At 39.1% G+C, this 26,708-nt stretch overlaps 2 protein-coding genes across 2 annotated transcripts; one reads left to right on the forward strand and one right to left on the reverse strand.

The window, feature by feature from the left end:
• Nucleotides 1-11,406: 11,406 nt before the first annotated feature.
• On the reverse strand, nt 11,407-14,484 carry LOC132149786 (chymotrypsinogen A-like). Its single transcript, XM_059559185.1, has 6 exons — nt 14,396-14,484; nt 13,103-13,123; nt 12,863-13,028; nt 12,508-12,776; nt 12,267-12,409; nt 11,407-11,724 (listed from the first exon to the last, which is right to left on the reverse strand). Exons 1-6 carry the CDS (start codon nt 14,448-14,450, stop codon nt 11,407-11,409), a joined length of 972 nt encoding a protein of 323 aa, XP_059415168.1. The 5' UTR covers nt 14,451-14,484.
• An 8,937-nt stretch (nt 14,485-23,421) lies between these two features.
• On the forward strand, nt 23,422-26,499 carry LOC132149787 (chymotrypsinogen A-like). Its single transcript, XM_059559186.1, has 6 exons — nt 23,422-23,510; nt 24,783-24,803; nt 24,878-25,043; nt 25,130-25,398; nt 25,497-25,639; nt 26,182-26,499. The coding sequence occupies exons 1-6, from the start codon at nt 23,456-23,458 to the stop codon at nt 26,497-26,499; spliced, it is 972 nt and encodes a 323-aa protein (XP_059415169.1). The 5' UTR covers nt 23,422-23,455.
• The last annotated feature ends 209 nt before the right edge of the window (nt 26,500-26,708 follow it).

Genomic DNA, 26,708 nt, shown 5'->3' on the forward strand with positions numbered 1-26,708 from the left:
TTACGAAAGCGGGTCAATTAAAAGAAAAAAGCGAAAAGACGCCAATAAATATTTGGCAACGCTGCCAAAGTTGACACACTTTTTTACGGCTGCTAATACAGACTGGAACAACAACATCCAAAGCGCTAACATTACAGCAGCAGCAGCAGCAGCTAACGTTAGCTGTGAAGTGGCGCTAGGTGAGGAGGAGGATAACGCTGACCAAGACAATGAGGACATCACGTTGTTGCTGCCCGCCGTCACCGACAGAGTTATCGAGGTTGACACAGATGAGGTGGAAGAGTTGTCCAGTGATGGCCATTTTGACACCGATGACGGGGATTTGGTGAGTCAACCGCCTAGCCTAGTTCTACTGTTAGTGTAAAAACGGTGAAATTTACGGTAAAAAAAAAAAAAACGGCAGATGTGGCTGATGTATTTTACCATGAAAAAAAAATGGTGGCAACCTTTTATGTTTTACGGGACTTAAATTTACGGGCAAAAAAACAACAACAACAACACAATTTAAAATAACCCTGTGAAATTTACCTTTTTTTTTTAAACTAAGTTAATTGTAGTAGACTTATGATTCTACAGCATGTGATCCATCCGTGTTGTGATAATCTGAAGAATCTGTAAAAAAAATTTGCACAATAAAGGTTTGAACTACTGTATTTTTCAGACATACACAGACATCAAGATTCAGCATATGAATCTCAACAACGGGGATATAAGTGCAGTGCATGATGGGAGCCATCAATCAAAACTCAATCAATATCTCCCAACATGCATTGCAGCATGAATAAATTATGCTGAATTGCCTTAGTATTTTCTTTTATTATTATTATCTGCTTTTATTTTTGCTGTTGTTTTTGTTGCAACTTTTTAGTAACTTGTTTTGTGATGTTCAGAGTTTTATCTGATTATTTTGTTGATTGTCACCGTTGTTGAGATTCATACGCCGATTCTTGATGTCTGTGTTGATCTAGGCTAACTCATATAACGTTAGAAGTTTTAATCCTTTTTTGTACATCGTGTGTTTTTAAAGTTCTTCAGATTACCTGTTTGTCACTGCTAGCTTGCATGCGGTAGGGTCACAGAGCTATAATACTCAAAAACATGAAATATTAATTAGTATTAAACATTCCCCATACAATGAAAGATAAGACTCTTTATGAGCTCAGTGAATCAGGCCACTACATGACGATTATGCCATCATCAATAAATAGCCACAATGTTTTTTTACGGTAAAATTTAGTTCAATGCCATTAAACATAAATGTTTCTAAAGTATTTTTTACGGTAAAGTATTGGCAACCACAGCTTCCAGTTTTATACCTTAAATTTTATTTTTATTTTTACGGTAAGGTACGGTAAATGCAATGGTAAGTTTATGGTATTTTTTTTTAACAGTGTTCTTCCAAAATCTGTACATTTAACAGTATTTTACAGTAAAATTACATGAAATGTCCTGTGAGAGCTATTACAGTTTTTCACTGTAAGGGTACATACTGTTAAGCAATTAATTAACATACTGTTAAGCATTTCCGTTGCTTTTTTACAGTTTTTTACTGTTAAAATTACAATTCTTTTTTTTACAGTGTAGTAATAGCCCTAGCTGTGCTAATCCTGCTGCCACCAACCAAAGCACTGTGGGCTTGCTGACAGATGACCCGGCTCTCTGGCCTAAGAAGCTCACAGCCGAGGAGAGATGTGCGATCGTTCGCAAAGGTCCCATACAAGCCGGTGTAGAATTCCCCAAAAATCAAGAGGGGCGGAGATTTACCAGTAATAATTACTGCATCCAAATGAAGAACGGGGAGAAGATTAATAGGACGTGGCTTATCTACAGTGAATCAGGGGACTGTGTTATGTGCTTTTGTTGCCGACTTTTTGGAGAGGGGAACACACATTTAAGTTCAGATGGTTTTAACAATTGGAGAAACCTCGGAGCTCACCTGAAACAGCATGAGAGGTCCGCTGAACATGTGTCTCATATGGAGTCCTGGCACACACTTACCCAAAGACTTCAGACAGGCACAGCCATTGATCAGCTGAACCAAAATGCAATGATGGCAGAAATTGAGAGATGGAGAAATATTTTAAAAAGATTGCTTGCCATAATTACCCATCTAGCTGAGCGAAATCTTGCTTTCCGTGGGCATACGGAGAAATTATATGAGCATGGCAATGGAAACTTCCTAGGACAAGTACAGCTGATGGCAAAATTTGACCCATTCATGAAAGAACATTTAAGAAGAATCCAAGAAAAAGAGCTGTCAGACACTTATTTGAGTAAGCACATCCAGAATGAATTGATATCACATGTGGCAAAGAGCACCCTTGATGCCATTGTTGAAAAAGTGAAGAGGGCCAAATATTATGCAGTCATAATGGATTGCACACCTGACATCAGCCACAATGAACAGCTGTCTGTGGTCCTGCGCCTAGTTAATTGCGAGCTGCACAAAGACGTGTCCATCCACGAGCATTTTGTAGGCTTTCTTTTGGCAGAGGACACAACTGGCAAAGGCCTACTCGAACTTTTTCTTGGACATCTGGAAACACTGCACCTGGATATCTCTGACTGCCGTGGTCAATCTTATGATAACGGCAGTAACATGCAGGGAAAGAAGCAGGGGGTACAAAAGAGGGTCCTTGACCTCAACTCCAAAGCCCTCTGTGTCCCGTGTGGAAGTCACACACTGAACCTGGTCATTGGGGATGCTGCCAAATCATCCACAATATCCCTCAACTTCTATGGTGTGTTACAGAGACTCTACAATCTTTTTAGTGGCTCTGTTCAGCGGTGGGCCATTCTCCAGGCGAATGTGAAGGATTTTACCATCAAGGCCTTGTCAACCACCAGATGGGAATGCCGTGTGGAGGCTGTAAAAGCTGTACGGTATCAGCTTCCAGAAATTTTGAATGCCCTGGAGGCTTTACATGACTTTGCCATAGAAAAGAGTGATTCAGAGTGTGCATCCAGTGCTTCAAGCCTCTGCCGGGAACTGAAGAAATGGCCATTTATGGTAAGTTGTGTGGTGTGGTACAATGTATTGTACGTTATCAACAAAGTTAGTAAGATCCTACAGGGCCCCAAAGTGAGCATTGAGACCATGAAGAGGGAAATCTCTGCAGTCATAGACTTCCTCCAAGATTTCAGGGAGCACGGATTCAATGCCGCCAAAATAGATGCCAGGGAAATTGCAGAGAAGATGGAGGTGGAGATGATCTGGGCAGACATTCGGCAGAAAAAAACAAAAAGGCAGTTTGACTATGAGGGCACAGAGGAGACTACTTCAACTGCAGAGGAACGTTTCAGAAGAGAGTTCTTCTTACACCTAGTTGATACTGCCCTGGTCAAGACTAGGGAGAGATTCTCCTACATGGAGAACTTCTTTAAGTTGTATGGATTTCTCTACTCCACTGATATAATGAAAAGCACCATACAGGCAGGCAATCTAGATGAATGCTGCAACAGGTTTGAGAAGGCAATGGAGGATGTGGATGCAGGGGACCTAAAAATGGAAATTACAGGTGCTGTTAAGTCTTTCCCCCCACACATCTCATCACCATTGGAAGTTCTTAACTACATATACAAAGAGAATCTCCTAGATCTGTATCCAAATCTTAGCATAGCCCTGCGGCTCTTGCTTACTCTTCCTGTTACAGTTGCATCAGGTGAGAGAAGTTTCTCTACATTGAAACGACTGAAAACATATCTGCGCTCATCTATGTCCCAAGAAAGACTGTCATCCCTGGCTGTCATTTCCATCGAACATGACATAGTGGAAACTGTTGATACAGACTCCATAGTTAGAAAATTTGCTGAGGCCAAGGCTCGCAGAGTAAGATTAGTATGAACATGATGAGAAAGACAAAAAAAGGCATGAGGAGGAAGAGAGGGAGGAGGAGAGAAGGGACAGAGACAAAAGCAGATGATACACTCAGCACTCAAACACAGTCAATAAAGAAGAGCAGGAGAAGAACAGAAAAAGGAGTAGAGGAAGAGAAAGACAGACAAGGGAGAGAAAGACTAAAAACAGGCATGAGGAGGAAAAGAAACAGAGGGATGAGAAAGAGAGAAAGGAAGGGACAGAGACGCAAAATAGAGAAGGTAATCATTTAACAATAGAAAAATTCTAATTATTTCTTAATCCCAATGATTGACTGCTGTTGTTTTTTGTTATTCTTTCACTTCATAATAGAAGAAAGAAGCCCATCACTAACTTCTGGATAGCTAAGGTAATTGACTCAACCTTTTATTGGACCACAAAATTGTCCCACACTCATTTTGTTCATAGACCATTTTGTTAGTTGGTGACAATGTTTTTTATTATTATTATTATTTTACAGGTACAGCTCCTACATCTGCACATCATGTTGGTGAGAAGACCTGTGAGAAAATGTCAACAAGTAGGACTCTATGTGTCAGAAGTGTGTCATGTGGAGAACAATCTCTCTTTTCTCTCTCATAGACTCTCACTCACTCACTCACTCACTCACTCACTCACTCACTCACTCACTCAAAGACACTCACTCACTCACTCACTCACTCACTCAGACACTCACTCACTCACTTACTCACTCACTCAGACACTCACTCACTGACACTCGCTCACTCAGACACTCACTCACTTACTCAAAGACACTCACTCACTCACTCACTCACACACTCGCTCACTCAGACACTCACACTCACTCACTCAGACACTCACAGACACTCACTCACTCAGACACTCACTCACTCACTCACTCAGACACTCACAGTCACTCACTCAGACACTCACAGACACTCACTCACAGACACTCACTCAGAAACTCACAGACACTCACTCACTCACTCAGACACTCACAGACACTCACTCACTCAGACACTCACTCACTCACTCACTCAGACACTCACAGTCACTCACTCAGACACTCACAGACACTCACTCACTCAGACACTCACTCACTCACTCACTCAGACACTCACAGTCACTCACTCAGACACTCACAGACACTCACTCACAGACACTCACTCAGAAACTCACAGACACTCACTCACTCACTCAGACACTCACAGACACTCACTCACTCAGACACTCACTCACTCACTCACTCAGACACTCACAGTCACTCACTCAGACACTCACAGACACTCACTCACAGACACTCACTCAGAAACTCACAGACACTCACTCACTCACTCACTCAGACACTCACTCAGACACTCACAGACACTCACTCACAGACACTCACTCAGAAACTCACAGACACTCACTCACTCACTCAGACACTCACTCAGACACTCACAGACACTCACTCACTCAGACACTCACTCACTCAGACACTCACAGACACTCACTCACTCAGACACTCACAGACACTCACTCACTCAGACACTCACTCAGAAACTCACAGACACTCACTCACTCAGACACTCACAGACACTCACTCACTCACTCACAGACACTCACTCACAGACACTCACAGACACTCACTCACAGACACTCACAGACACTCACTCAGACACTCACAGACACTCACTCACAGACACTCACTCAGAAACTCACAGACACTCACTCACTCAGACACTCACACTCACTCACAGACACTCACTCACTCAGACACTCACACTCACTCACAGACACTCACTCACAGACACTCACTCACTCAGACACTCACAGACACTCACTCAGACACTCACACTCACTCACAGACACTCACTCACTCAGACACTCACACTCACTCACAGACACTCACTCACTCAGACACTCACACTCACTCACAGACACTCACTCACAGACACTCACTCACTCAGACACTCACAGACACTCACTCAGACACTCACACTCACTCACAGACACTCACTCACTCAGACACTCACACTCACTCACAGACACTCACTCACTCAGACACTCACACTCACTCACAGACACTCACTCACTCACTCACTCAGACACTCACACTCACTCACAGACACTCACTCACTCACTCAGACAATGACACACACACACACACACACTTTCTGTCATACCCTGTATCCTGTACATGGGTCTGCTTATGCAATGGCAATTGCAACTTCAGCCCTCTCTCTCTCACACACACACACACACTATCATGTACATAGGTTTGTTTGTAGAATGTTTGAAATGTTCAATCTCAAATGTAATGTCAATTCACTTACAATATCCTGTATCTTGTACATGGGTTTGTTTGTAGAATGCAATATTTGCTAAGTATATGGCTGTTTGTGGGGGTTTACCCTTACTACTTGTCTTGCTGGTTATGTTAATTTGCTCTTATAAAAATAATAAACAGTGCTGGTTTTCCTGGCATTTTGGCAAATTTTGTTATCTGTTATCTGTTGGGTTCAATCGTGACTATTAGTTTGTGTAGTGCTACACTTTGTGTGGTCTCTGCTTTCCATCTTCATTTTGGAGTAAAGAAGTGTATGCAGGGTTCAAAGGGGAAGTTTTTTTTTTCTCCTCTTCAAACTTCACTTCCCCGTAGATTAGCTTTACCTGCCTATCCACAATTCAGTCTTTTTTTTTTTTTCGCTCTTTTTTAAAAATCGGATGGGGGGGCCCCATACATACCTTCGCCTTGGGCCCCCAATTTGCTAAATCCGCCACTGAGCTTAGATACAGATGCATTTTCTACTAGGCATACATGTTTGCTTCTTTATCTTTTGCTGGTTTGCGTGGCACACACACATTCGTTTAGTGAAGTTCAAAAAAGACTTCTTAAAGATTTATGCGTAATGAAAAAGTGCGCCTTGAATTAATTCAGTCGTGTTCAGACGATCACTAAACGTTTGTCATGAAAGCTCTATATTTGTATGATCAATTTATTTTTGCAAATTAATGTTAAACTTTAGAAGACTGAATAGGGCAAATAGTTGAAGCACAAATATTTTTTCATACTCTGTTCTCATTTTTTCCATACTTTTCTAGACCTGAAAATGACCCCCCCCCCCCCCCCCTACATAAATGTTGGGTACAATTAACTATATGTTTTACCACCCTTCATCTATTTATAACCAGTTCAAGTGTAATGATATAAAAATACTGTTATTAAACCATTTCAAATATAAATTATGGACAAACTAGTTTTGATTCAATATTAACTTTAAAGTGCTATTACAATACATTATAACCACATATTTAGCTATTCTAACTATTTTCATCATTGGTTTAAGTAGCAGTGGGTAGTAATAGAATAGAAATGTACAGTTATATCCCATCGTGCTGATGTCTTTAGTCATTTGGCAATCCTACAGCCTGAACCACTAAATATTGAATATTGTGGAAGAAACAGAACATCTCTTTATTCTCTTGCTGTAATCTCTATCAAGACTACATTATAGGAATATTTTATTGCTCAGTGGTTGCTCTTTCTAAACTGAGGAGACTTAGTTGTGATTCTCATGTATTTCTGATTTTAGTCTAAAAAGTGTCTCAGATGTTTCTCCTAAAAAATCCTTAGGAGAAATGAAAGTAGAAACATGCACATCTCTTTATTGTCTGGAATGGAAACGCCAAGATGCGCATAAATTCTACAAATGTGCATAAAAACCTATGGGCACATTTGAGTTGGATCAACTTTTTATCCAATAAGAAGAAATGTGCATAAACTACTACGGAAACACATTAACTGAATAAATTCCTCCATGCGCATTAAAAAAGTCCTGTGACTGTGCTATGAAATGTGATAACTTGACTAGCAGTGGACCGATCTCATTCACAGCATCTATGTTCTGAAATGCCTGAGAAAAGTCTGTCATCAAAGTATTTCTGTATAATTACTGTTTTACACGACTGTGTTCCCATACAGCAGCATCCACTAACAGCATTTATTTTGGTATATCTGCTCGCTCTGAGGTGCAAGTAGTTTAAATCATTTATGAAAAATGTAAAATGATTATATTCAGTAGCTTCTCCTAAGTTCTTAGGGATATTTAGTGCCACAGTTTACCAGGAAGTGACACTTTTGTTCTCTTAGACTCGTTGGATGGAATCGGTGCTTTATTCGCTTATGTTTATGTGATATTCCAGTTTTGAGCATACGTTTAATTCAAATCTTTGGATGAAAACATTGATATCAGCTGTCACGCTCATGGACTGTGTGTTTGTTTTCCTCCCCCACGTGCTTTGTTTCCTAGTTTTAGTCATGTCTTTGTGTGTGTGTGTGTGTGTGTGTGTAAATAAAATCAATTATTTCATAACAACAAATGACGTGCCTAAGTACATAAACATTGTCCAATAAAAAAGTAACATTAACCTTATTTTTGCATAATGGGGGAGTCATGGCCTATGGTTAGAGAGTTTGACTCCTAACCCTAAGGCCTGGTTCACACTGCAAGCTGCGGCAGAGCAGAAGCAGCGCGCGCCTATTTTGCTTTCACACTGGCAGCAGAGGCAGCACGCAACTGAACAGCGGATTTTGGTCAGAGTACTCTATAATGGGTACGTTCGCATTGCTATATTTCCATTTAAAATACATTTAAATAAAAAGACTTGGCAAGAAGCTTTTTTAAATTAATAATTTCATTGTTACTTTTGTTGCATCTTTGTAGGAGAGAACATGGTGCATATTACCATCTTGTCACTGGGTTTGTTTGCAATCAAATTTACCAAAGGACACCATGAAAACCAATTTAATAAACGGTTTTAAATGATGTGTACATTGTAAATAGTTCACAGCTTTGACTTCCTGCTCATCTTGAAATCAGCATTTACTTGTTTATTATATATGCATGTATCACCTGCTTTTGTTATTTGTGTGCTTATGTGTAATTTAGAAATTGTAAATCAATGGTTCCAATTGAATCAATTTTGAATCAAATATTAAGTTGTTCGCTCGTGTGCCAACGAAAGCGTCAAAAGCACTATAGAATTACTTACCATCTGCAATAAGAGCCACTGCAACTTCATTCCATGCTTTTTCCTTCTCCTGCAAGTCTTTGTAAAGTACATTGTGTGGATCATAAAGAACTTGATATTTCTCAACTTCCACGATGAGACGAGTGTCGTCCATTATTGTCTTTCCAGGTGCACTCTGAAGACCACCGCCTGTGACACCACGTGCTGTTGTTTATGATTGTCAGCACGACATCTGTTCTTCTGCCAATATATAGGACTAGTTATAAGAATACGACTACTACTAATAATAAATAAATCTCCAAGACTAAACTAGCAATATCAATTATTTAAAGTTGTTTTTGTATTTCGGCAAAAAAGTTTATTTTTGGATATAACTGTAAGTACTTTAACAGATTTTGTAATATATATATATATATATATATATATATATATATATATATATATAAAATACACAGCATTTACTACATCGGTTCCGTGAGAGTTAAGCTAAGAAATAAGAGTCGACACCACTTTCAGCAATTTGTGTGTAAATGTAGGTTTTTGACAAACTATTTCTAGCGAGATATTAGCATTGCATTTAATATTCGCTTAGTTGTCAGCAAAGCTCTCTTGTTGTAGATCATTAAAGCGTTGTTTTAGAAGTCAGTCTGAAATCACTTTCAGGAGGAACCGTGAACAAACGCTGCCTTTAAAGTCATTTTCTGATAAGAGAGCAAGTCATAAAGCTTTCAGACGCAGCAGAGTCTTCTGAGGAGAAGTGAGCAATTGACACTATTTCACATATTAACATGAACATATGAGACACAGTTTACACACCACACTGCTCCACTGATCATGTTCTGGTTACTCCACTGCACACCTCGGATAACGTCCTCCTCACTCTTAACCTCCTGGTTCCTGATGCAACACAAACCCCGACACATAACACTTTTCAATGTATCCTATGATCACTCACACCCTCCCAGCTATCGGCCTTGGTTTTATCTTTGCTTCCTCCCCCTAAAACAGTTCTCATCTCTTGATGCTGACAGTGCTACCGACACTCTCTGCTCCACTCTTTCATCTTGTTTAGAAACTTTCTGCCCCTTGTCTTCCAGGCCAGCTCGTACCACCCCTTCTGCCCCTTGTCTTCCAGGCCAGCTCGTACCACCCCTTCTGCCCCTTGTCTTCCAGGCCAGCTCGTACCACCCCTTCTGCCCCTTGTCTTCCAGACCAGCTCGTACCACCCCTTCTGCCCCTTGTCTTCCAGGCCAGCTCGTACCACCCCTTCTGCCCCTTGTCTTCCAGGCCAGCTCGTACCACCCCTTCTGCCCCTTGTCTTCCAGACCAGATCGTACCACCCCTTCTGCCCCTTGTCTTCCAGGCCAGCTCGTACCACCCCTTCTGCCCCTTGTCTTCCAGGCCAGCTCGTACCACCCCTTCTGCCCCTTGTCTTCCAGACCAGCTCGTACCACCCCTTCTGCCCCTTGTCTTCCAGACCAGCTCGTACCACCCCTTCTGCCCCTTGTCTTCCAGACCAGATCGTACCACCCCTTCTGCCCCTTGTCTTCCAGACCAGCTCGTACCACCCCTTCTGCCCCTTGTCTTCCAGGCCAGCTCGTACCACCCCTTCTGCCCCTTGTCTTCCAGACCAGCTCGTACCACCCCTTCTGCCCCTTGTCTTCCAGACCAGCTCGTACCACCCCTTCTGCCCCTTGTCTTCCAGACCAGCTCGTACCACCCCTTCTGCCCCTTGTCTTCCAGGCCAGCTCGTACCACCCCTTCTGCCCCATGTCTTCCAGACCAGCTCGTACCACCCCTTCTGCCCCTTGTCTTCCAGACCAGCTCGTACCACCCCTTCTTCCCCTTGTCTTTTTAGGAGAAAGTCCAAGGAATTTATTGGAAATTTCAGGTTAACTCTGAAGGAATTTTAATAATACTGGTAGAAAAAGCAGGAATCCATCAGTCATAATGCATTTTTTCAGACTTTGCCTTTATTTTTCTCCAAAATTTTACAGTAAATCCCAGTGGAAGTTTTTATTTTTACAGGATAACAGCATTATTGCAATATGAGATAAATATTTTAATGTGATAAAATGTTTTGTTTTAAATAATAAGTGCTGAGGATGTGGACAGATTTCCTTCTTGTTCGTCTCTAGCTGATCACTCGCCTGAACATGGTAAGTGATTAAAGATAATTAATTTTCAACCAGATACAACCAGTATCTCAGATCACATTGTAATGATTGCAGAGCTCCAGAACCGATATCGGTTTTGCATATTGATTATAAAACACATAAACATAAAAATAATTGGTATCAATAATTGGTATATATTGGTTCATCTCTACTATGTATGCAAATATCCTGAATCTCAGAGGACAAAAGCGTGCTAAACTTCTTTATGATCTTACAATATCAATAAGACAGCTTTTTAAGATTATCACATTTATAGAATGATAATGAATAAATGGCAAATATAACAATATAACAGCTTTTTCTCATATTTTTGAGAGCATGTACAGCAGAACTGTCCTCTTCATCAAAGGACCCTGATGATTACTGTTCAAGCGAATTTTAGGAAGCGAGAAACAGGGAGAAAGAAATGATGGAGACTGTGAGAGAAAGAGGGAATAAGAGGAGGTTGGGAACACTTCCGAAGTTGGAGTTGGATGTTTGATCTGGAGTTGGAGTTGATTGTTGAATGCCATTGCTAAATGCAACAAATCCAGGCGGGTTGCTGCCCGTTAAAGACTTGATCCAGTCCTGAAACTGAGAGACTTTGGCGAACACAGTGGGAAATGTGGGCTCAGCACATCCTTTGCCAAAACTCACAATGCCAGACTGAATCCACAGGGAGCTGTTGCTGCTGAGTATCGGACCTCCAGAGTCTCCCTGTATTGAAACACATTCAACATTTATATCTCTGACAGTATACAGTGAACAACTGTTATAGATACAAGTATTCTAGTGTTGGTCAAAGAATCATGGATGTGTGTCCGTCACTTCATACATATACATTTATATATATTTTTTATTTTTTCAAATATGGTTTCTGTGATTTTAATTAGTTCCTATATCACACTGGTGTATGGGTAAGTGTTTGTTTTTCAATAAGTTTGGTTTTATGTAGTTATTTAATGCCATAAAAGCAGGGTTTGACATCATGATTATGATTGTGTGATTGGGTTTGAGGGAGTTTAGGGCGGGACTTTGATACCGCAGCTCCTCCACGCGATCATTACTGCACAGACTCGGGTCCCAAAAGATGTCATCTTCACAAGATGACCGTGGATATTGAGCAGTTCATGACCGGTGGAGTAAAGTCGGGGCATAACTAGGTGCAATGTACAATTGTGAGGTGACAAAACTGGTGAGTAGTGTATTGTAAATTGATTTGGATTAAAAAGGTTTCAAATGAATGACTGATGTCTTACCTGACATGGACCTTTTCCTCCCTGATTTAACAATCCAGCACAAAGCATATTGCTTGTGAAGGTCTCTTCATAAGCCTTTTTACAATCACTGTCGCTCACAATCGGTATCATCACCTCCTGCAGCATGTCAGGAACCTGGGTGGCTGTGACACAGATCAGAGGACAGATTTGATGGCTTAAAAATATTTCTAGGTAAATTATTGAGGTTTACAGTAGAACTGGCAAGCAAATGTTCACCCACCTCCAGATTGCAGCAAACCCCATCCAGTGACCCAGCTCTCAGTCCCTCCACCAAACACACTCCCAGTCGCTGCCAGACAGACCGGACTGATGTAATCAGAGAAAGTCACAGAGGAGGAGAGCTGGACCAGGGCTATATCATTGTCAAAGGGAGGACTATTATAGTCAGGATGGTTAATGACTTGACTCGCTTTCCTGGACGTCTCATCAGGGTTTGAGCCAGATTGACTCAGACGACCGAAGTACATCACAACGTCAGACAAAACGAAACTGTAAATAGATAAAGATGCTTTAATCCAACTATTATCAATCTACAAATATATGCATTATTAAAAATGATGCATTAGTCTTCATACTCCTGGAAGCAGTGAGCTGCAGATAAAACCCAGTCTTTAGTGATGAGAGTCCCGCCGCAGTTATGACTTGAGCCGGAGAGATGAATGCTGACCTGCCACGGCCAAGAACCTGCCGTCGCATCCTCCCCTCCAACAATCTTGTTATTGAGAGGGGCTCGACCACAGACTGATGACAGAAAGCACCTCTCAGACACAGAAGATTCACAAGCTGTGAGTTTTATGACCATTACATAAACTTACCATCTAACTGGCAGAGTGAACCTGTGTGGAAAGATGAAGACAAAGACAAAGTAAGCAGAAAGATGACTCTCATAAACTGGTTTGTGTAGTTTACCTGTTACATCAGTGCTGGTGCATATTTGCATGAAAACAAGATACAATTTTTATGTATTTTAGTAAAATACCTGTTGAATAATTTCACAGTTGTGACATGAATGAAGTAACTAACCTAAATCAGGTCAGTCTCTCATGCTGTGCGTTTGTGAATTAGATACTTATGGGTTTCTATAGTTTACATTTTAGTTTTAAATGGCCGTAAACATTTAGTGAGAGTTGCTGAATATAAAATAATTATGTGCCTGTCTTGTGACCAAAATAATAAACAAATCAAAACTATCTTTTAGCCTCTTTAAAGTCACACATCTCCATCCTGATTATTGACGTACTGGGATTAGCCCAGTTTGTTTGGACCAGTTTGTCCGTCTGAATCACAGCCTGTCAGTATGATTTATAATTGCTTTGATGTTCTTTTGAGCATGCAAAATACTGAATATAGTTTTGTGTTTCGTGTGGTGTATACAGTCAGTGTAGCTGTAAGTCTCTGGCTAACTCATGTTATAGTTCTGCTGATCAGCCGTGGGCCGCTAATGTCTAGAAAAGTGTCAATAAATATAGAACGTATGTTGTACTTGCCCTCATGATAAAGGACGGGTCCGGTTCGCTAACATAAGTGTAAAACAATATTTCCCCTCCGATTCGTTATCTTTAGAACAGAGTGAAGCACTATTATATTATAATAAGATGTATTATTGATAAGCCGTACTTCAGTCCTAGTGATGGGCATTACGACTGTGACATGCGCTGTATGCAGTAGACCAATCACAACAGACTGGGTCATCCGACCAATCAGAGCAGAGAAACATTATGCAAAGGAGGGGTTTGGAAAGATGAATCTTCAAACTAATCATCTAAGAGTGGTTGAGAAATAACGTAAAATTAAATGTCCATTATAAGAAAATTAAAGTGTTTTGATCTGTTGTTGGGAACTCCCAAAAGCACATTATGAACCTTTCAAATAGCATAATATGAGCACTATAAGCATTTGTAAAGACATTCATACAAATGCAAAATCTGTGTTTATCTACGAAACCAATTGAAGCATTTGACCATGTCTTTAGATCCAAATATGTTTACACTGTCAAGTGTGTTCCCAAAGGATCTTAAACATGGCTTGGCAGCTAATAAACCATTAAAATAAACATTATTAGATGTACTTTTAACATTGTCATGTTGTATCTTTTTCTAAGCTCTCACCTGTAATGTAGAGAAGTGTGACTCCAGCAATACTCAAAGCGCTGTTGAACTTCATCCTTCTGCTCTGCTCTGCTCTGTGATCGGACTGCTGTTTCTACACTGTCTGAGATGGAAAGCAAGTACCACTGCATTTATCAACAGTTCTCAGTCTCCACCCCAACACTACGTCCATCTCTGACTCATATGTTTTCCAAAATATAAATGAAAAGCTTCCTTTTCTTTTGTGGCTGAGGGTGGGATGTCATCACCAGTTTTTATTCAAGTTAAAGAAAATCTCCAATCCATTATTCTTCATGATTTAATTCACACATGCATCATGAAATACACACAAGTCATGCACACTTAATCCACCATCCATCTACATGTTTAGCACCAGTATACATTAATTAATTGTATTTATATATATATAATCTACAATTCATAAATGTCTGTGAATGTTACATTTCTAGGAACTTGTATTGTTCTTGCTATGTCTGTTTGCTATTTATTTTTTTTCTTTAATTGTCTGTGTATGTTAGATTGGGTTTTTTGTTTGTTAATAAAATATAGTTTCATTAAAAGCAACATCTTCTTAATGCCTGAAGTAGTGAAACAGTTTAAAATTCACTTGTATTCACTTAATTTGGATATTGTGCTAGAAGAATACTGACTAATATGATATCTATCTTTAAACATCATGCTATTCACTAATGTTTTATTGTCCTGTTGATGAGATTGATGGTGATTTATCTAAACAGAGAAAAGTCCTGCATGTACTTTTATTATTCTGACCTACAAAACCTGTTTGTACAGTCAACACTCTTCATACTTCCAATCGCAGAAAAGATCAAAAAGATTTTAACATCATTTCTCGTCTGGAGGTATGCATAACTAAAAAATGACTAAATTACGACAATTTGACAAGAATTAGAAGAATGAAAGTAGACCATTTACAAGAAGTGGATGATCGCTGGTTTCTTCAATGTCACACGACTGGTAAAACCAGACGACTTTCTGCAGTTTTCAGCGACATTATACTGGTTTAGTTTGCTCCTTTTGGACTTGATAGATCTCTATCTTCTTATTACTTCACCTGCATCCTCATACGTGTGGACAGATTCTCCAAAGCATTTAAGCTGATACCCCTGAAGAAAAAAGGGCTAACTTGGTGCTTAAACATTTGTAAAAATGCCTTGGAGTAACCCTTTAAGAAACAAGTTTTTCAGATTAATGAGACATATGATATGCATTAATAACGATACTGAAGAGTGATGACTGGAAGCTGCTAACCCGTCTCTATTTCTCTTGATTATTCAAGATTTTTTATCTGTCCTCATGGCCCAAGACTTGGCACATGCAACATGTTGTCACTCTCCCTTTCTTTGCCTGATATTCTCAAATAAATAAAGAAATCTTTAGTAAAATTGAAGTCACTTCAAGAATTACAATAAACTGAGCTGAAAAACACATTAGATATACTAATATAATATATTGTGATTAAGTACCTTTTCAACTCTTTTTTTTATTGAATTAGAAGCATCCATTGGAAAAAAAACCACAACTAAATGCTTCCCAGAAAGTTCACATATGTCTGCAAGATGTCTGTTAAAGATCTCTTCATCTGGAAAGCATCTGCTGTGTACCAAAATCTGATATGTTCATCTGTCTTTAAGAAGTCAGTTTTACATTCATTCTAAATCATAAGCATCTTAAAGGCTATTTGACATCTGATAAGAAACGTCCTATAGATGTATGGCAGATGAGCAAACAGCCTAAAAAATACATTTTGCAGATATCAAATAGAGTCTCTGTGTTGAATGTGTGCTATTAATGCTTTAAGTTTAAAAATCAGTCACTATTCTAAATGTAATTGCCCTGTTTATGAGACATTTGCTGCTTCACCTCGACAGAGAAAAGACTGTTGTGTACTTTGACAGTTCTGGCCTGCTTATTGTACACAACTAGGCACCAAGATATGGCCAAAATGTGAGAAGAGCAGTATGTACTGTGACACCCCTGCAGGCTGTTCTTGAGTTGCAAACTCTGAGTTTTCGGTCTCAGAACAGCTAAATTGTGTTCAGTTGAGTCTTCGGTTGACTCTTGAGTTTAGCGTGTGCAACACGACAATGAGAAGTCATGATCAACGGAGCTCGGAAATTATTATTAATTATGGCAACAGCACTGACAATACATAAATAATTCTTAATCACTGTTATGATGTCAGAGGTAAAAATGGTAAATTATTGAACTAATATTTATTTTGATGGTAGCCTATTCCACAGCAAAAAAAAGAAAGAAAGATAGAGACTGTAGCAGCATCTAAAAAGTTAATTATAAAACACAATTCAATCATGGTAAAGATTTGGTAAGGCATAAAAGTTTCATTGGTGTAGGCAACGTGACTTTATAGACATTTGACATATTTAATATCATTTAGTGTCTATTTTACTGCGCAGCAGCTTGTTGCACTTAGTTTAACGCTCTTTTAACATAGGTTAAATAAATATTCTGTAATCAAACCTGTTACATTTCTTAATTATTTTAACAACTTACTTGTCCTCAGTCGACACCACTGACAGATGAAGAAGAGACGGTTTAGGAAGAGGAATTTAAAATCTAAAAGGAAAAACTAATAACTATTGCTTTTGAATTTGTAGAAAATAAAGATGACCAAATCAATTGTGAATAATTTGTGTTTATTTAACAGCTGTGGTTATGGCATATATCTCGCACTACCCCTCCATCTGGCATCCTTCCATTCCATACATTAACCTAATTCATTTTCAGAAGGTGTGATGATGGGGATATGCCTGTCTTCAATGCATCCAAACACACTGGAAATCCTGAAAAATATTCGTACTATTGGGTTACTTCCAGAGGTCGCAGCAAGATGTTATCAAGTGAACATCATTTATAAGATTAGCCTGGTTGGTTGTAGGCCTGCTGAGCTTCCTGCGGGTCTGTGAAAGGTGTCATGATGTAAAAAGTGGTTATTATTATTAGCTCATCTATTTATTCAATTCAATTTTATTTATATAGCGCTTTTCACAATTGTTTGAAAGCGGCTTTACATTAATAAAAGCAGGAGAACACAGAAAATCGGTGGACAACATAAGAAGCTAAGATTAAACCGTACTAGTGAGCATAGTAATCATGTAAGGCTTTGATAATAATTTATGAAAGCCTTATACAGTGTGATGGAGTTACTTAACACAATTTCACTCATATCTGCAGTCCATTTCAATTAAAAATTCAACCGTTTCATAATCAGAGTACAACTGCGTTTTTGGAGATGTGAATTAACTATTTGGATTGTAATTGTGATGTTTCAGGGGAGAGGTGATTGTGTAATTGTGCACTACTTGCGCATTCAGGCAGCCTGCAATACTTTGCCACGCTTTTTCTCTTTGCATTATCACTGTGGCGGTGTTGCCTTTCTTCTTAATTATGTCTTTTACCTCTTCGTATGCCTCAATGAAGATTTGAGCCTCCAAACGGGGAAAAGTACACCGCTCTGGTTGCCATGGTGAATCTGTGAGTCTGTGATCAGTGGCGAGTCTATTCGAGTGAGCCGTGAGCGCGCACCTATCTAGGATTGGTTTCACCTGACTTGATGAACCCGTGGCTGCTCATCCTGGCTTGGTCTTTGTGCAACCAATTAATCCTGGACGCACTTGTTTTGGCTTCATTGAGCTCAGCTCAGTCATTTATCCTGGATGTCTTAATTCTACTTTTGTGCAATGGGCCCCAGGTTAGGTTCATGGAGTAAGTTACCACGGTAACTGACCCTGAGTATAAGTTACCTATATATACGTAGGTTTATAAGTAGGTTATAAGTAGGTTTGACAAACCTCCCACTCTGAAACTGAAAACCCAGAGTTCCCCTTGTTTTAGGGTTAACATACTCAGCGTTTTCACTTAACCTCGTTTCTAAAACAAACCCCAGCTGCTATTCCCTGTTTTCATAATCCATAGTTAATAATTCTAACCTGCTCATGTATAGTCACCATATGGCCAGAATGTGAGAAAACCAGTATGTACAGTCAACACTATTTATACGTCTACACAACATAACAATTTTGTGTTATCAGGTTTCTGGGCCCGGGGCTTGCAGAGCCATCAAACCAGTCATGTGTTCTTGAATTGTTAAGAATGAAATAGTTTAACAGCATTTTCCAGTAAGTCACTGTAGTAATGTCAAAGACCGGATTGAAGGAAGAGGGCCGGATAGGATAGTCTGCTGCTGGTGATTTATTACTTTTAATAAAACAAACAAAATGTTGCACAATCAGCGCTCAAAATGCCACAATTTGTATTTAACAGTTCACAAGTTCTCCAGAGCAGACACGTTCTCCCCACCAGACAGCAGTCCGTCTCTCTCCCCTCTCCAGCTCATTTCCTCTCCAGCTCATTCCTCGCCTTTTATGTGGTCTCTAATATAATTAGTGTCATTCATTATTTAAAATGCAGTAAATGGTTAAACGTTTATTTGTCCTGTTGTTATAAAAGCTGCCGTATATTTATTTATTTATTTTTATTTATTTTCTTTTACATTTATAAGCCAAATCCCAAAATTGTATGGTGTGTCTGTCTCAAGCATGCTTCAATAAATGACAACTTTTATAAAGTAAAGAGGAAAAGCATAAAAACAAATATGTGAAAGTGAAAGTGAAGTGACATTCAGCCAAGTATGGTGACCCATACTCAGAATTTGTGCTCTGCATTTAACCCATCCGAAGTGCACACACACAGAGCAGTGAACACACACACTGTGAGCACACACCCGGAGCAGTGGGCAGCCATTTATGCTGCGGCGCCCGGGGAGCAGTTGGGGGTTCGATGCCTTGCTCAAGGGCACCTAAGTCGTGGTATTGAAGGTGGAGAGAGAACTGTACATGCACTCCCCCCACCCACAATTCCTGCCGGCCCGGGACTCGAACTCACAACCTTTCGATTGGGAGTCCAACTCTCTAACCATTAGGCCACGACTTCCCACAGTATTATAGATTATTCACACAATATTATAGAAGAAAAAAAAAATCATCCAAATATTCCTGAAATCGTAGGAACTTATTTGAATTATTTTGTCACTGAAAACCATGTCCTGTGGTATGACATCATATCCTGTTTTTAAATCGAATCGGGCAAATCCACAGACAACTTTAATTAGCTGAAAGCCCCCTCTGAAGCCCATCACATGTGCACCTGGTCAATCTCGGTCTCAGAATTAAAATACTTAACCTTTTGGAATGACTTATTATTATTATTATAATTAAAAACTGTTAAACTACATAATCATGTAAAACTTTGGGGCGGCTATCTACGGAGAATTTGTTACAGGCTCAGGACAAACAAAGCTGGCTATACTACAGAGGAACCCGCTTACGAAAATTTGCACCGGAAAGAACGTTTTTGTATTACACCCAACTTCGAGTTCTAAATTACTTGCAAAGTGACAAGGACCATTCAAGGTAACATGGCAATTTGGGGATATTGATAATGAGGTGGTTCGAACCAAGCCAGGATGAGCAGCCACGGGTTCATCAAGTCAGGTGAAACCAATCCTAGATAGGTGCGCGCTCACGGCTCACTCGAATAGACTCGCCACTGATCACAGACTCACAGATTCACCATGGCAACCAGAGCGGTGTACTTTTCCCCGTTTGGAGGCTCAAATCTTCATTGAGGCATACGAAGAGGTAAAAGACATAATTAAGAAGAAAGGCAACACCGCCACAGTGATAATGCAAAGAGAAAAAGCGTGGCAAAGTATTGCAGGCTGCCTGAATGCGCAAGTAGTGCACAATTACACAATCACCTCTCCCCTGAAACATCACAATTACAATCCAAATAGTTAATTCACATCTCCAAAAACGCAGTTGTACTCTGATTATGAAACGGTTGAATTTTTAATTGAAATGGACTGCAGATATGAGTGAAATTGTGTTAAGTAACTCCATCACACTGTATAAGGCTTTCATAAATTATTATCAAAGCCTTACATGATTACTATGCTCACTAGTACGGTTTAATCTTAGCTTCTTATGTTGTCCACCGATTTTCTGTGTTCTCCTGCTTTTATTAATGTAAAGCCGCTTTCAAACAATTGTGAAAAGCGCTATATAAATAAAATTGAATTGAATAAATAGATGAGCTAATAATAATAACCACTTTTTACATCATGACACCTTTCACAGACCCGCAGGAAGCTCAGCAGGCCTACAACCAACCAGGCTAATCTTATAAATGATGTTCACTTGATAACATCTTGCTGCGACCTCTGGAAGTAACCCAATAGTACGAATATTTTTCAGGATTTCCAGTGTGTTTGGATGCATTGAAGACAGGCATATCCCCATCATCACACCTTCTGAAAATGAATTAGGTTAATGTATGGAATGGAAGGATGCCAGATGGAGGGGTAGTGCGAGATATATGCCATAACCACAGCTGTTAAATAAACACAAATTATTCACAATTGATTTGGTCATCTTTATTTTCTACAAATTCAAAAGCAATAGTTATTAGTTTTTCCTTTTAGATTTTAAATTCCTCTTCCTAAACCGTCTCTTCTTCATCTGTCAGTGGTGTCGACTGAGGACAAGTAAGTTGTTAAAATAATTAAGAAATGTAACAGGTTTGATTACAGAATATTTATTTAACCTATGTTAAAAGAGCGTTAAACTAAGTGCAACAAGCTGCTGCGCAGTAAAATAGACACTAAATGATATTAAATATGTCAAATGTCTATAAAGTCACGTTGCCTACACCAATGAAACTTTTATGCCTTACCAAATCTTTACCATGATTGAATTGTGTTTTATAATTAACTTTTTAGATGCTGCTACAGTCTCTATCTTTCTTTCTTTTTTTTGCTGTGGAATAGGCTACCATCAAAATAAATATTAGTTCAATAATTTACCATTTTTACCTCTGACATCATAACAGTGATTAAGAATTATTTATGTATTGTCAGTGCTGTTGCCATAATTAATAATAATTTCCGAGCTCCGTTGATCATGACTTCTCATTGTCGTGTTGCACACGCTAAACTCAAGAGTCAACCGAAGACTCAACTGAACACAATTTAGCTGTTCTGAGACCGAAAACTCAGAGTTTGCAACTCAAGAACAGCCTGCAGGGGTGTCACAGTACATACTGCTCTTCTCACATTTTGGCCATATCTTGGTGCCTAGTTGTGTACAATAAGCAGGCCAGAACTGTCAAAGTACACAACAGTCTTTTCTCTGTCGAGGTGAAGCAGCAAATGTCTCATAAACAGGGCAATTACATTTAGAATAGTGACTGATTTTTAAACTTAAAGCATTAATAGCACACATTCAACACAGAGACTCTATTTGATATCTGCAAAATGTATTTTTTAGGCTGTTTGCTCATCTGCCATACGTCTATAGGACGTTTCTTATCAGATGTCAAATAGTCTTTAAGATGCTTATGATTTAGAATGAATGTAAAACTGACTTCTTAAAGACAGATGAACATATCAGATTTTGGTACACAGCAGATGCTTTCCAGATGAAGAGATCTTTAACAGACATCTTGCAGACATATGTGAACTTTCTGGGAAGCATTTAGTTGTGGTTTTTTTTCCAATGGATGCTTCTAATTCAATAAAAAAAAGAGTTGAAAAGGTACTTAATCACAATATATTATATTAGTATATCTAATGTGTTTTTCAGCTCAGTTTATTGTAATTCTTGAAGTGACTTCAATTTTACTAAAGATTTCTTTATTTATTTGAGAATATCAGGCAAAGAAAGGGAGAGTGACAACATGTTGCATGTGCCAAGTCTTGGGCCATGAGGACAGATAAAGAATCTTGAATAATCAAGAGAAATAGAGACGGGTTAGCAGCTTCCAGTCATCACTCTTCAGTATCGTTATTAATGCATATCATATGTCTCATTAATCTGAAAAACTTGTTTCTTAAAGGGTTACTCCAAGGCATTTTTACAAATGTTTAAGCACCAAGTTAGCCCTTTTTTCTTCAGGGGTATCAGCTTAAATGCTTTGGAGAATCTGTCCACACGTATGAGGATGCAGGTGAAGTAATAAGAAGATAGAGATCTATCAAGTCCAAAAGGAGCAAACTAAACCAGTATAATGTCGCTGAAAACTGCAGAAAGTCGTCTGGTTTTACCAGTCGTGTGACATTGAAGAAACCAGCGATCATCCACTTCTTGTAAATGGTCTACTTTCATTCTTCTAATTCTTGTCAAATTGTCGTAATTTAGTCATTTTTTAGTTATGCATACCTCCAGACGAGAAATGATGTTAAAATCTTTTTGATCTTTTCTGCGATTGGAAGTATGAAGAGTGTTGACTGTACAAACAGGTTTTGTAGGTCAGAATAATAAAAGTACATGCAGGACTTTTCTCTGTTTAGATAAATCACCATCAATCTCATCAACAGGACAATAAAACATTAGTGAATAGCATGATGTTTAAAGATAGATATCATATTAGTCAGTATTCTTCTAGCACAATATCCAAATTAAGTGAATACAAGTGAATTTTAAACTGTTTCACTACTTCAGGCATTAAGAAGATGTTGCTTTTAATGAAACTATATTTTATTAACAAACAAAAAACCCAATCTAACATACACAGACAATTAAAGAAAAAAAATAAATAGCAAACAGACATAGCAAGAACAATACAAGTTCCTAGAAATGTAACATTCACAGACATTTATGAATTGTAGATTATATATATATAAATACAATTAATTAATGTATACTGGTGCTAAACATGTAGATGGATGGTGGATTAAGTGTGCATGACTTGTGTGTATTTCATGATGCATGTGTGAATTAAATCATGAAGAATAATGGATTGGAGATTTTCTTTAACTTGAATAAAAACTGGTGATGACATCCCACCCTCAGCCACAAAAGAAAAGGAAGCTTTTCATTTATTTTTTGGAAAACATATGAGTCAGAGATGGACGTAGTGTTGGGGTGGAGACTGAGAACTGTTGATAAATGCAGTGGTACTTGCTTTCCATCTCAGACAGTGTAGAAACAGCAGTCCGATCACAGAGCAGAGCAGAGCAGAAGGATGAAGTTCAACAGCGCTTTGAGTATTGCTGGAGTCACACTTCTCTACATTACAGGTGAGAGCTTAGAAAAAGATACAACATGACAATGTTAAAAGTACATCTAATAATGTTTATTTTAATGGTTTATTAGCTGCCAAGCCATGTTTAAGATCCTTTGGGAACACACTTGACAGTCTAAACATATTTGGATCTAAAGACATGGTCAAATGCTTCAATTGGTTTCGTAGATAAACACAGATTTTGCATTTGTATGAATGTCTTTACAAATGCTTATAGTGCTCATATTATGCTATTTGAAAGGTTCATAATGTGCTTTTGGGAGTTCCCAACAACAGATCAAAACACTTTAATTTTCTTATAATGGACATTTAATTTTACGTTATTTCTCAACCACTCTTAGATGATTAGTTTGAAGATTCATCTTTCCAAACCCCTCCTTTGCATAATGTTTCTCTGCTCTGATTGGTCGGATGACCCAGTCTGTTGTGATTGGTCTACTGCATACAGCGCATGTCACAATCGTAATGCCCATCACTAGGACTGAAGTACGGCTTATCAATAATACATCTTATTATAATATAATAGTGCTTCACTCTGTTCTAAAGATAACGAATCGGAGGGGAAATATTGTTTTACACTTATGTTAGCGAACCGGACCCGTCCTTTATCATGAGGGCAAGTACAACATACGTTCTATATTTATTGACACTTTTCTAGACATTAGCGGCCCACGGCTGATCAGCAGAACTATAACATGAGTTAGCCAGAGACTTACAGCTACACTGACTGTATACACCACACGAAACACAAAACTATATTCAGTATTTTGCATGCTCAAAAGAACATCAAAGCAATTATAAATCATACTGACAGGCTGTGATTCAGACGGACAAACTGGTCCAAACAAACTGGGCTAATCCCAGTACGTCAATAATCAGGATGGAGATGTGTGACTTTAAAGAGGCTAAAAGATAGTTTTGATTTGTTTATTATTTTGGTCACAAGACAGGCACATAATTATTTTATATTCAGCAACTCTCACTAAATGTTTACGGCCATTTAAAACTAAAATGTAAACTATAGAAACCCATAAGTATCTAATTCACAAACGCACAGCATGAGAGACTGACCTGATTTAGGTTAGTTACTTCATTCATGTCACAACTGTGAAATTATTCAACAGGTATTTTACTAAAATACATAAAAATTGTATCTTGTTTTCATGCAAATATGCACCAGCACTGATGTAACAGGTAAACTACACAAACCAGTTTATGAGAGTCATCTTTCTGCTTACTTTGTCTTTGTCTTCATCTTTCCACACAGGTTCACTCTGCCAGTTAGATGGTAAGTTTATGTAATGGTCATAAAACTCACAGCTTGTGAATCTTCTGTGTCTGAGAGGTGCTTTCTGTCATCAGTCTGTGGTCGAGCCCCTCTCAATAACAAGATTGTTGGAGGGGAGGATGCGACGGCAGGTTCTTGGCCGTGGCAGGTCAGCATTCATCTCTCCGGCTCAAGTCATAACTGCGGCGGGACTCTCATCACTAAAGACTGGGTTTTATCTGCAGCTCACTGCTTCCAGGAGTATGAAGACTAATGCATCATTTTTAATAATGCATATATTTGTAGATTGATAATAGTTGGATTAAAGCATCTTTATCTATTTACAGTTTCGTTTTGTCTGACGTTGTGATGTACTTCGGTCGTCTGAGTCAATCTGGCTCAAACCCTGATGAGACGTCCAGGAAAGCGAGTCAAGTCATTAACCATCCTGACTATAATAGTCCTCCCTTTGACAATGATATAGCCCTGGTCCAGCTCTCCTCCTCTGTGACTTTCTCTGATTACATCAGTCCGGTCTGTCTGGCAGCGACTGGGAGTGTGTTTGGTGGAGGGACTGAGAGCTGGGTCACTGGATGGGGTTTGCTGCAATCTGGAGGTGGGTGAACATTTGCTTGCCAGTTCTACTGTAAACCTCAATAATTTACCTAGAAATATTTTTAAGCCATCAAATCTGTCCTCTGATCTGTGTCACAGCCACCCAGGTTCCTGACATGCTGCAGGAGGTGATGATACCGATTGTGAGCGACAGTGATTGTAAAAAGGCTTATGAAGAGACCTTCACAAGCAATATGCTTTGTGCTGGATTGTTAAATCAGGGAGGAAAAGGTCCATGTCAGGTAAGACATCAGTCATTCATTTGAAACCTTTTTAATCCAAATCAATTTACAATACACTACTCACCAGTTTTGTCACCTCACAATTGTACATTGCACCTAGTTATGCCCCGACTTTACTCCACCGGTCATGAACTGCTCAATATCCACGGTCATCTTGTGAAGATGACATCTTTTGGGACCCGAGTCTGTGCAGTAATGATCGCGTGGAGGAGCTGCGGTATCAAAGTCCCGCCCTAAACTCCCTCAAACCCAATCACACAATCATAATCATGATGTCAAACCCTGCTTTTATGGCATTAAATAACTACATAAAACCAAACTTATTGAAAAACAAACACTTACCCATACACCAGTGTGATATAGGAACTAATTAAAATCACAGAAACCATATTTGAAAAAATAAAAAATATATATAAATGTATATGTATGAAGTGACGGACACACATCCATGATTCTTTGACCAACACTAGAATACTTGTATCTATAACAGTTGTTCACTGTATACTGTCAGAGATATAAATGTTGAATGTGTTTCAATACAGGGAGACTCTGGAGGTCCGATACTCAGCAGCAACAGCTCCCTGTGGATTCAGTCTGGCATTGTGAGTTTTGGCAAAGGATGTGCTGAGCCCACATTTCCCACTGTGTTCGCCAAAGTCTCTCAGTTTCAGGACTGGATCAAGTCTTTAACGGGCAGCAACCCGCCTGGATTTGTTGCATTTAGCAATGGCATTCAACAATCAACTCCAACTCCAGATCAAACATCCAACTCCAACTTCGGAAGTGTTCCCAACCTCCTCTTATTCCCTCTTTCTCTCACAGTCTCCATCATTTCTTTCTCCCTGTTTCTCGCTTCCTAAAATTCGCTTGAACAGTAATCATCAGGGTCCTTTGATGAAGAGGACAGTTCTGCTGTACATGCTCTCAAAAATATGAGAAAAAGCTGTTATATTGTTATATTTGCCATTTATTCATTATCATTCTATAAATGTGATAATCTTAAAAAGCTGTCTTATTGATATTGTAAGATCATAAAGAAGTTTAGCACGCTTTTGTCCTCTGAGATTCA

Source organism: Carassius carassius, chromosome 9 (genome assembly GCF_963082965.1).
Source record: "Carassius carassius chromosome 9, fCarCar2.1, whole genome shotgun sequence".
NCBI classification, from domain to species: Eukaryota; Metazoa; Chordata; class Actinopteri; order Cypriniformes; family Cyprinidae; genus Carassius; species Carassius carassius.

Coding starts and splice junctions, on each gene's coding strand:
- LOC132149786 (XM_059559185.1), bottom strand. CDS start 14,450: ATGAAGTTCAACAGCGCTTTGAGTATTGCTGGAGTCACACTTCTCTAC. Junction 13,029..13,102: donor TTCACTCTGCCAGTTAGATG/GTAAGTTTATGT, acceptor TTCTGTCATCAG/TCTGTGGTCGAGCCCCTCTC. Junction 11,725..12,266: donor GAGGAAAAGGTCCATGTCAG/GTAAGACATCAG, acceptor GTTTCAATACAG/GGAGACTCTGGAGGTCCGAT.
- LOC132149787 (XM_059559186.1), top strand. CDS start 23,456: ATGAAGTTCAACAGCGCTTTGAGTATTGCTGGAGTCACACTTCTCTAC. Junction 24,804..24,877: donor TTCACTCTGCCAGTTAGATG/GTAAGTTTATGT, acceptor TTCTGTCATCAG/TCTGTGGTCGAGCCCCTCTC. Junction 25,044..25,129: donor GCAGCTCACTGCTTCCAGGA/GTATGAAGACTA, acceptor ATCTATTTACAG/TTTCGTTTTGTCTGACGTTG.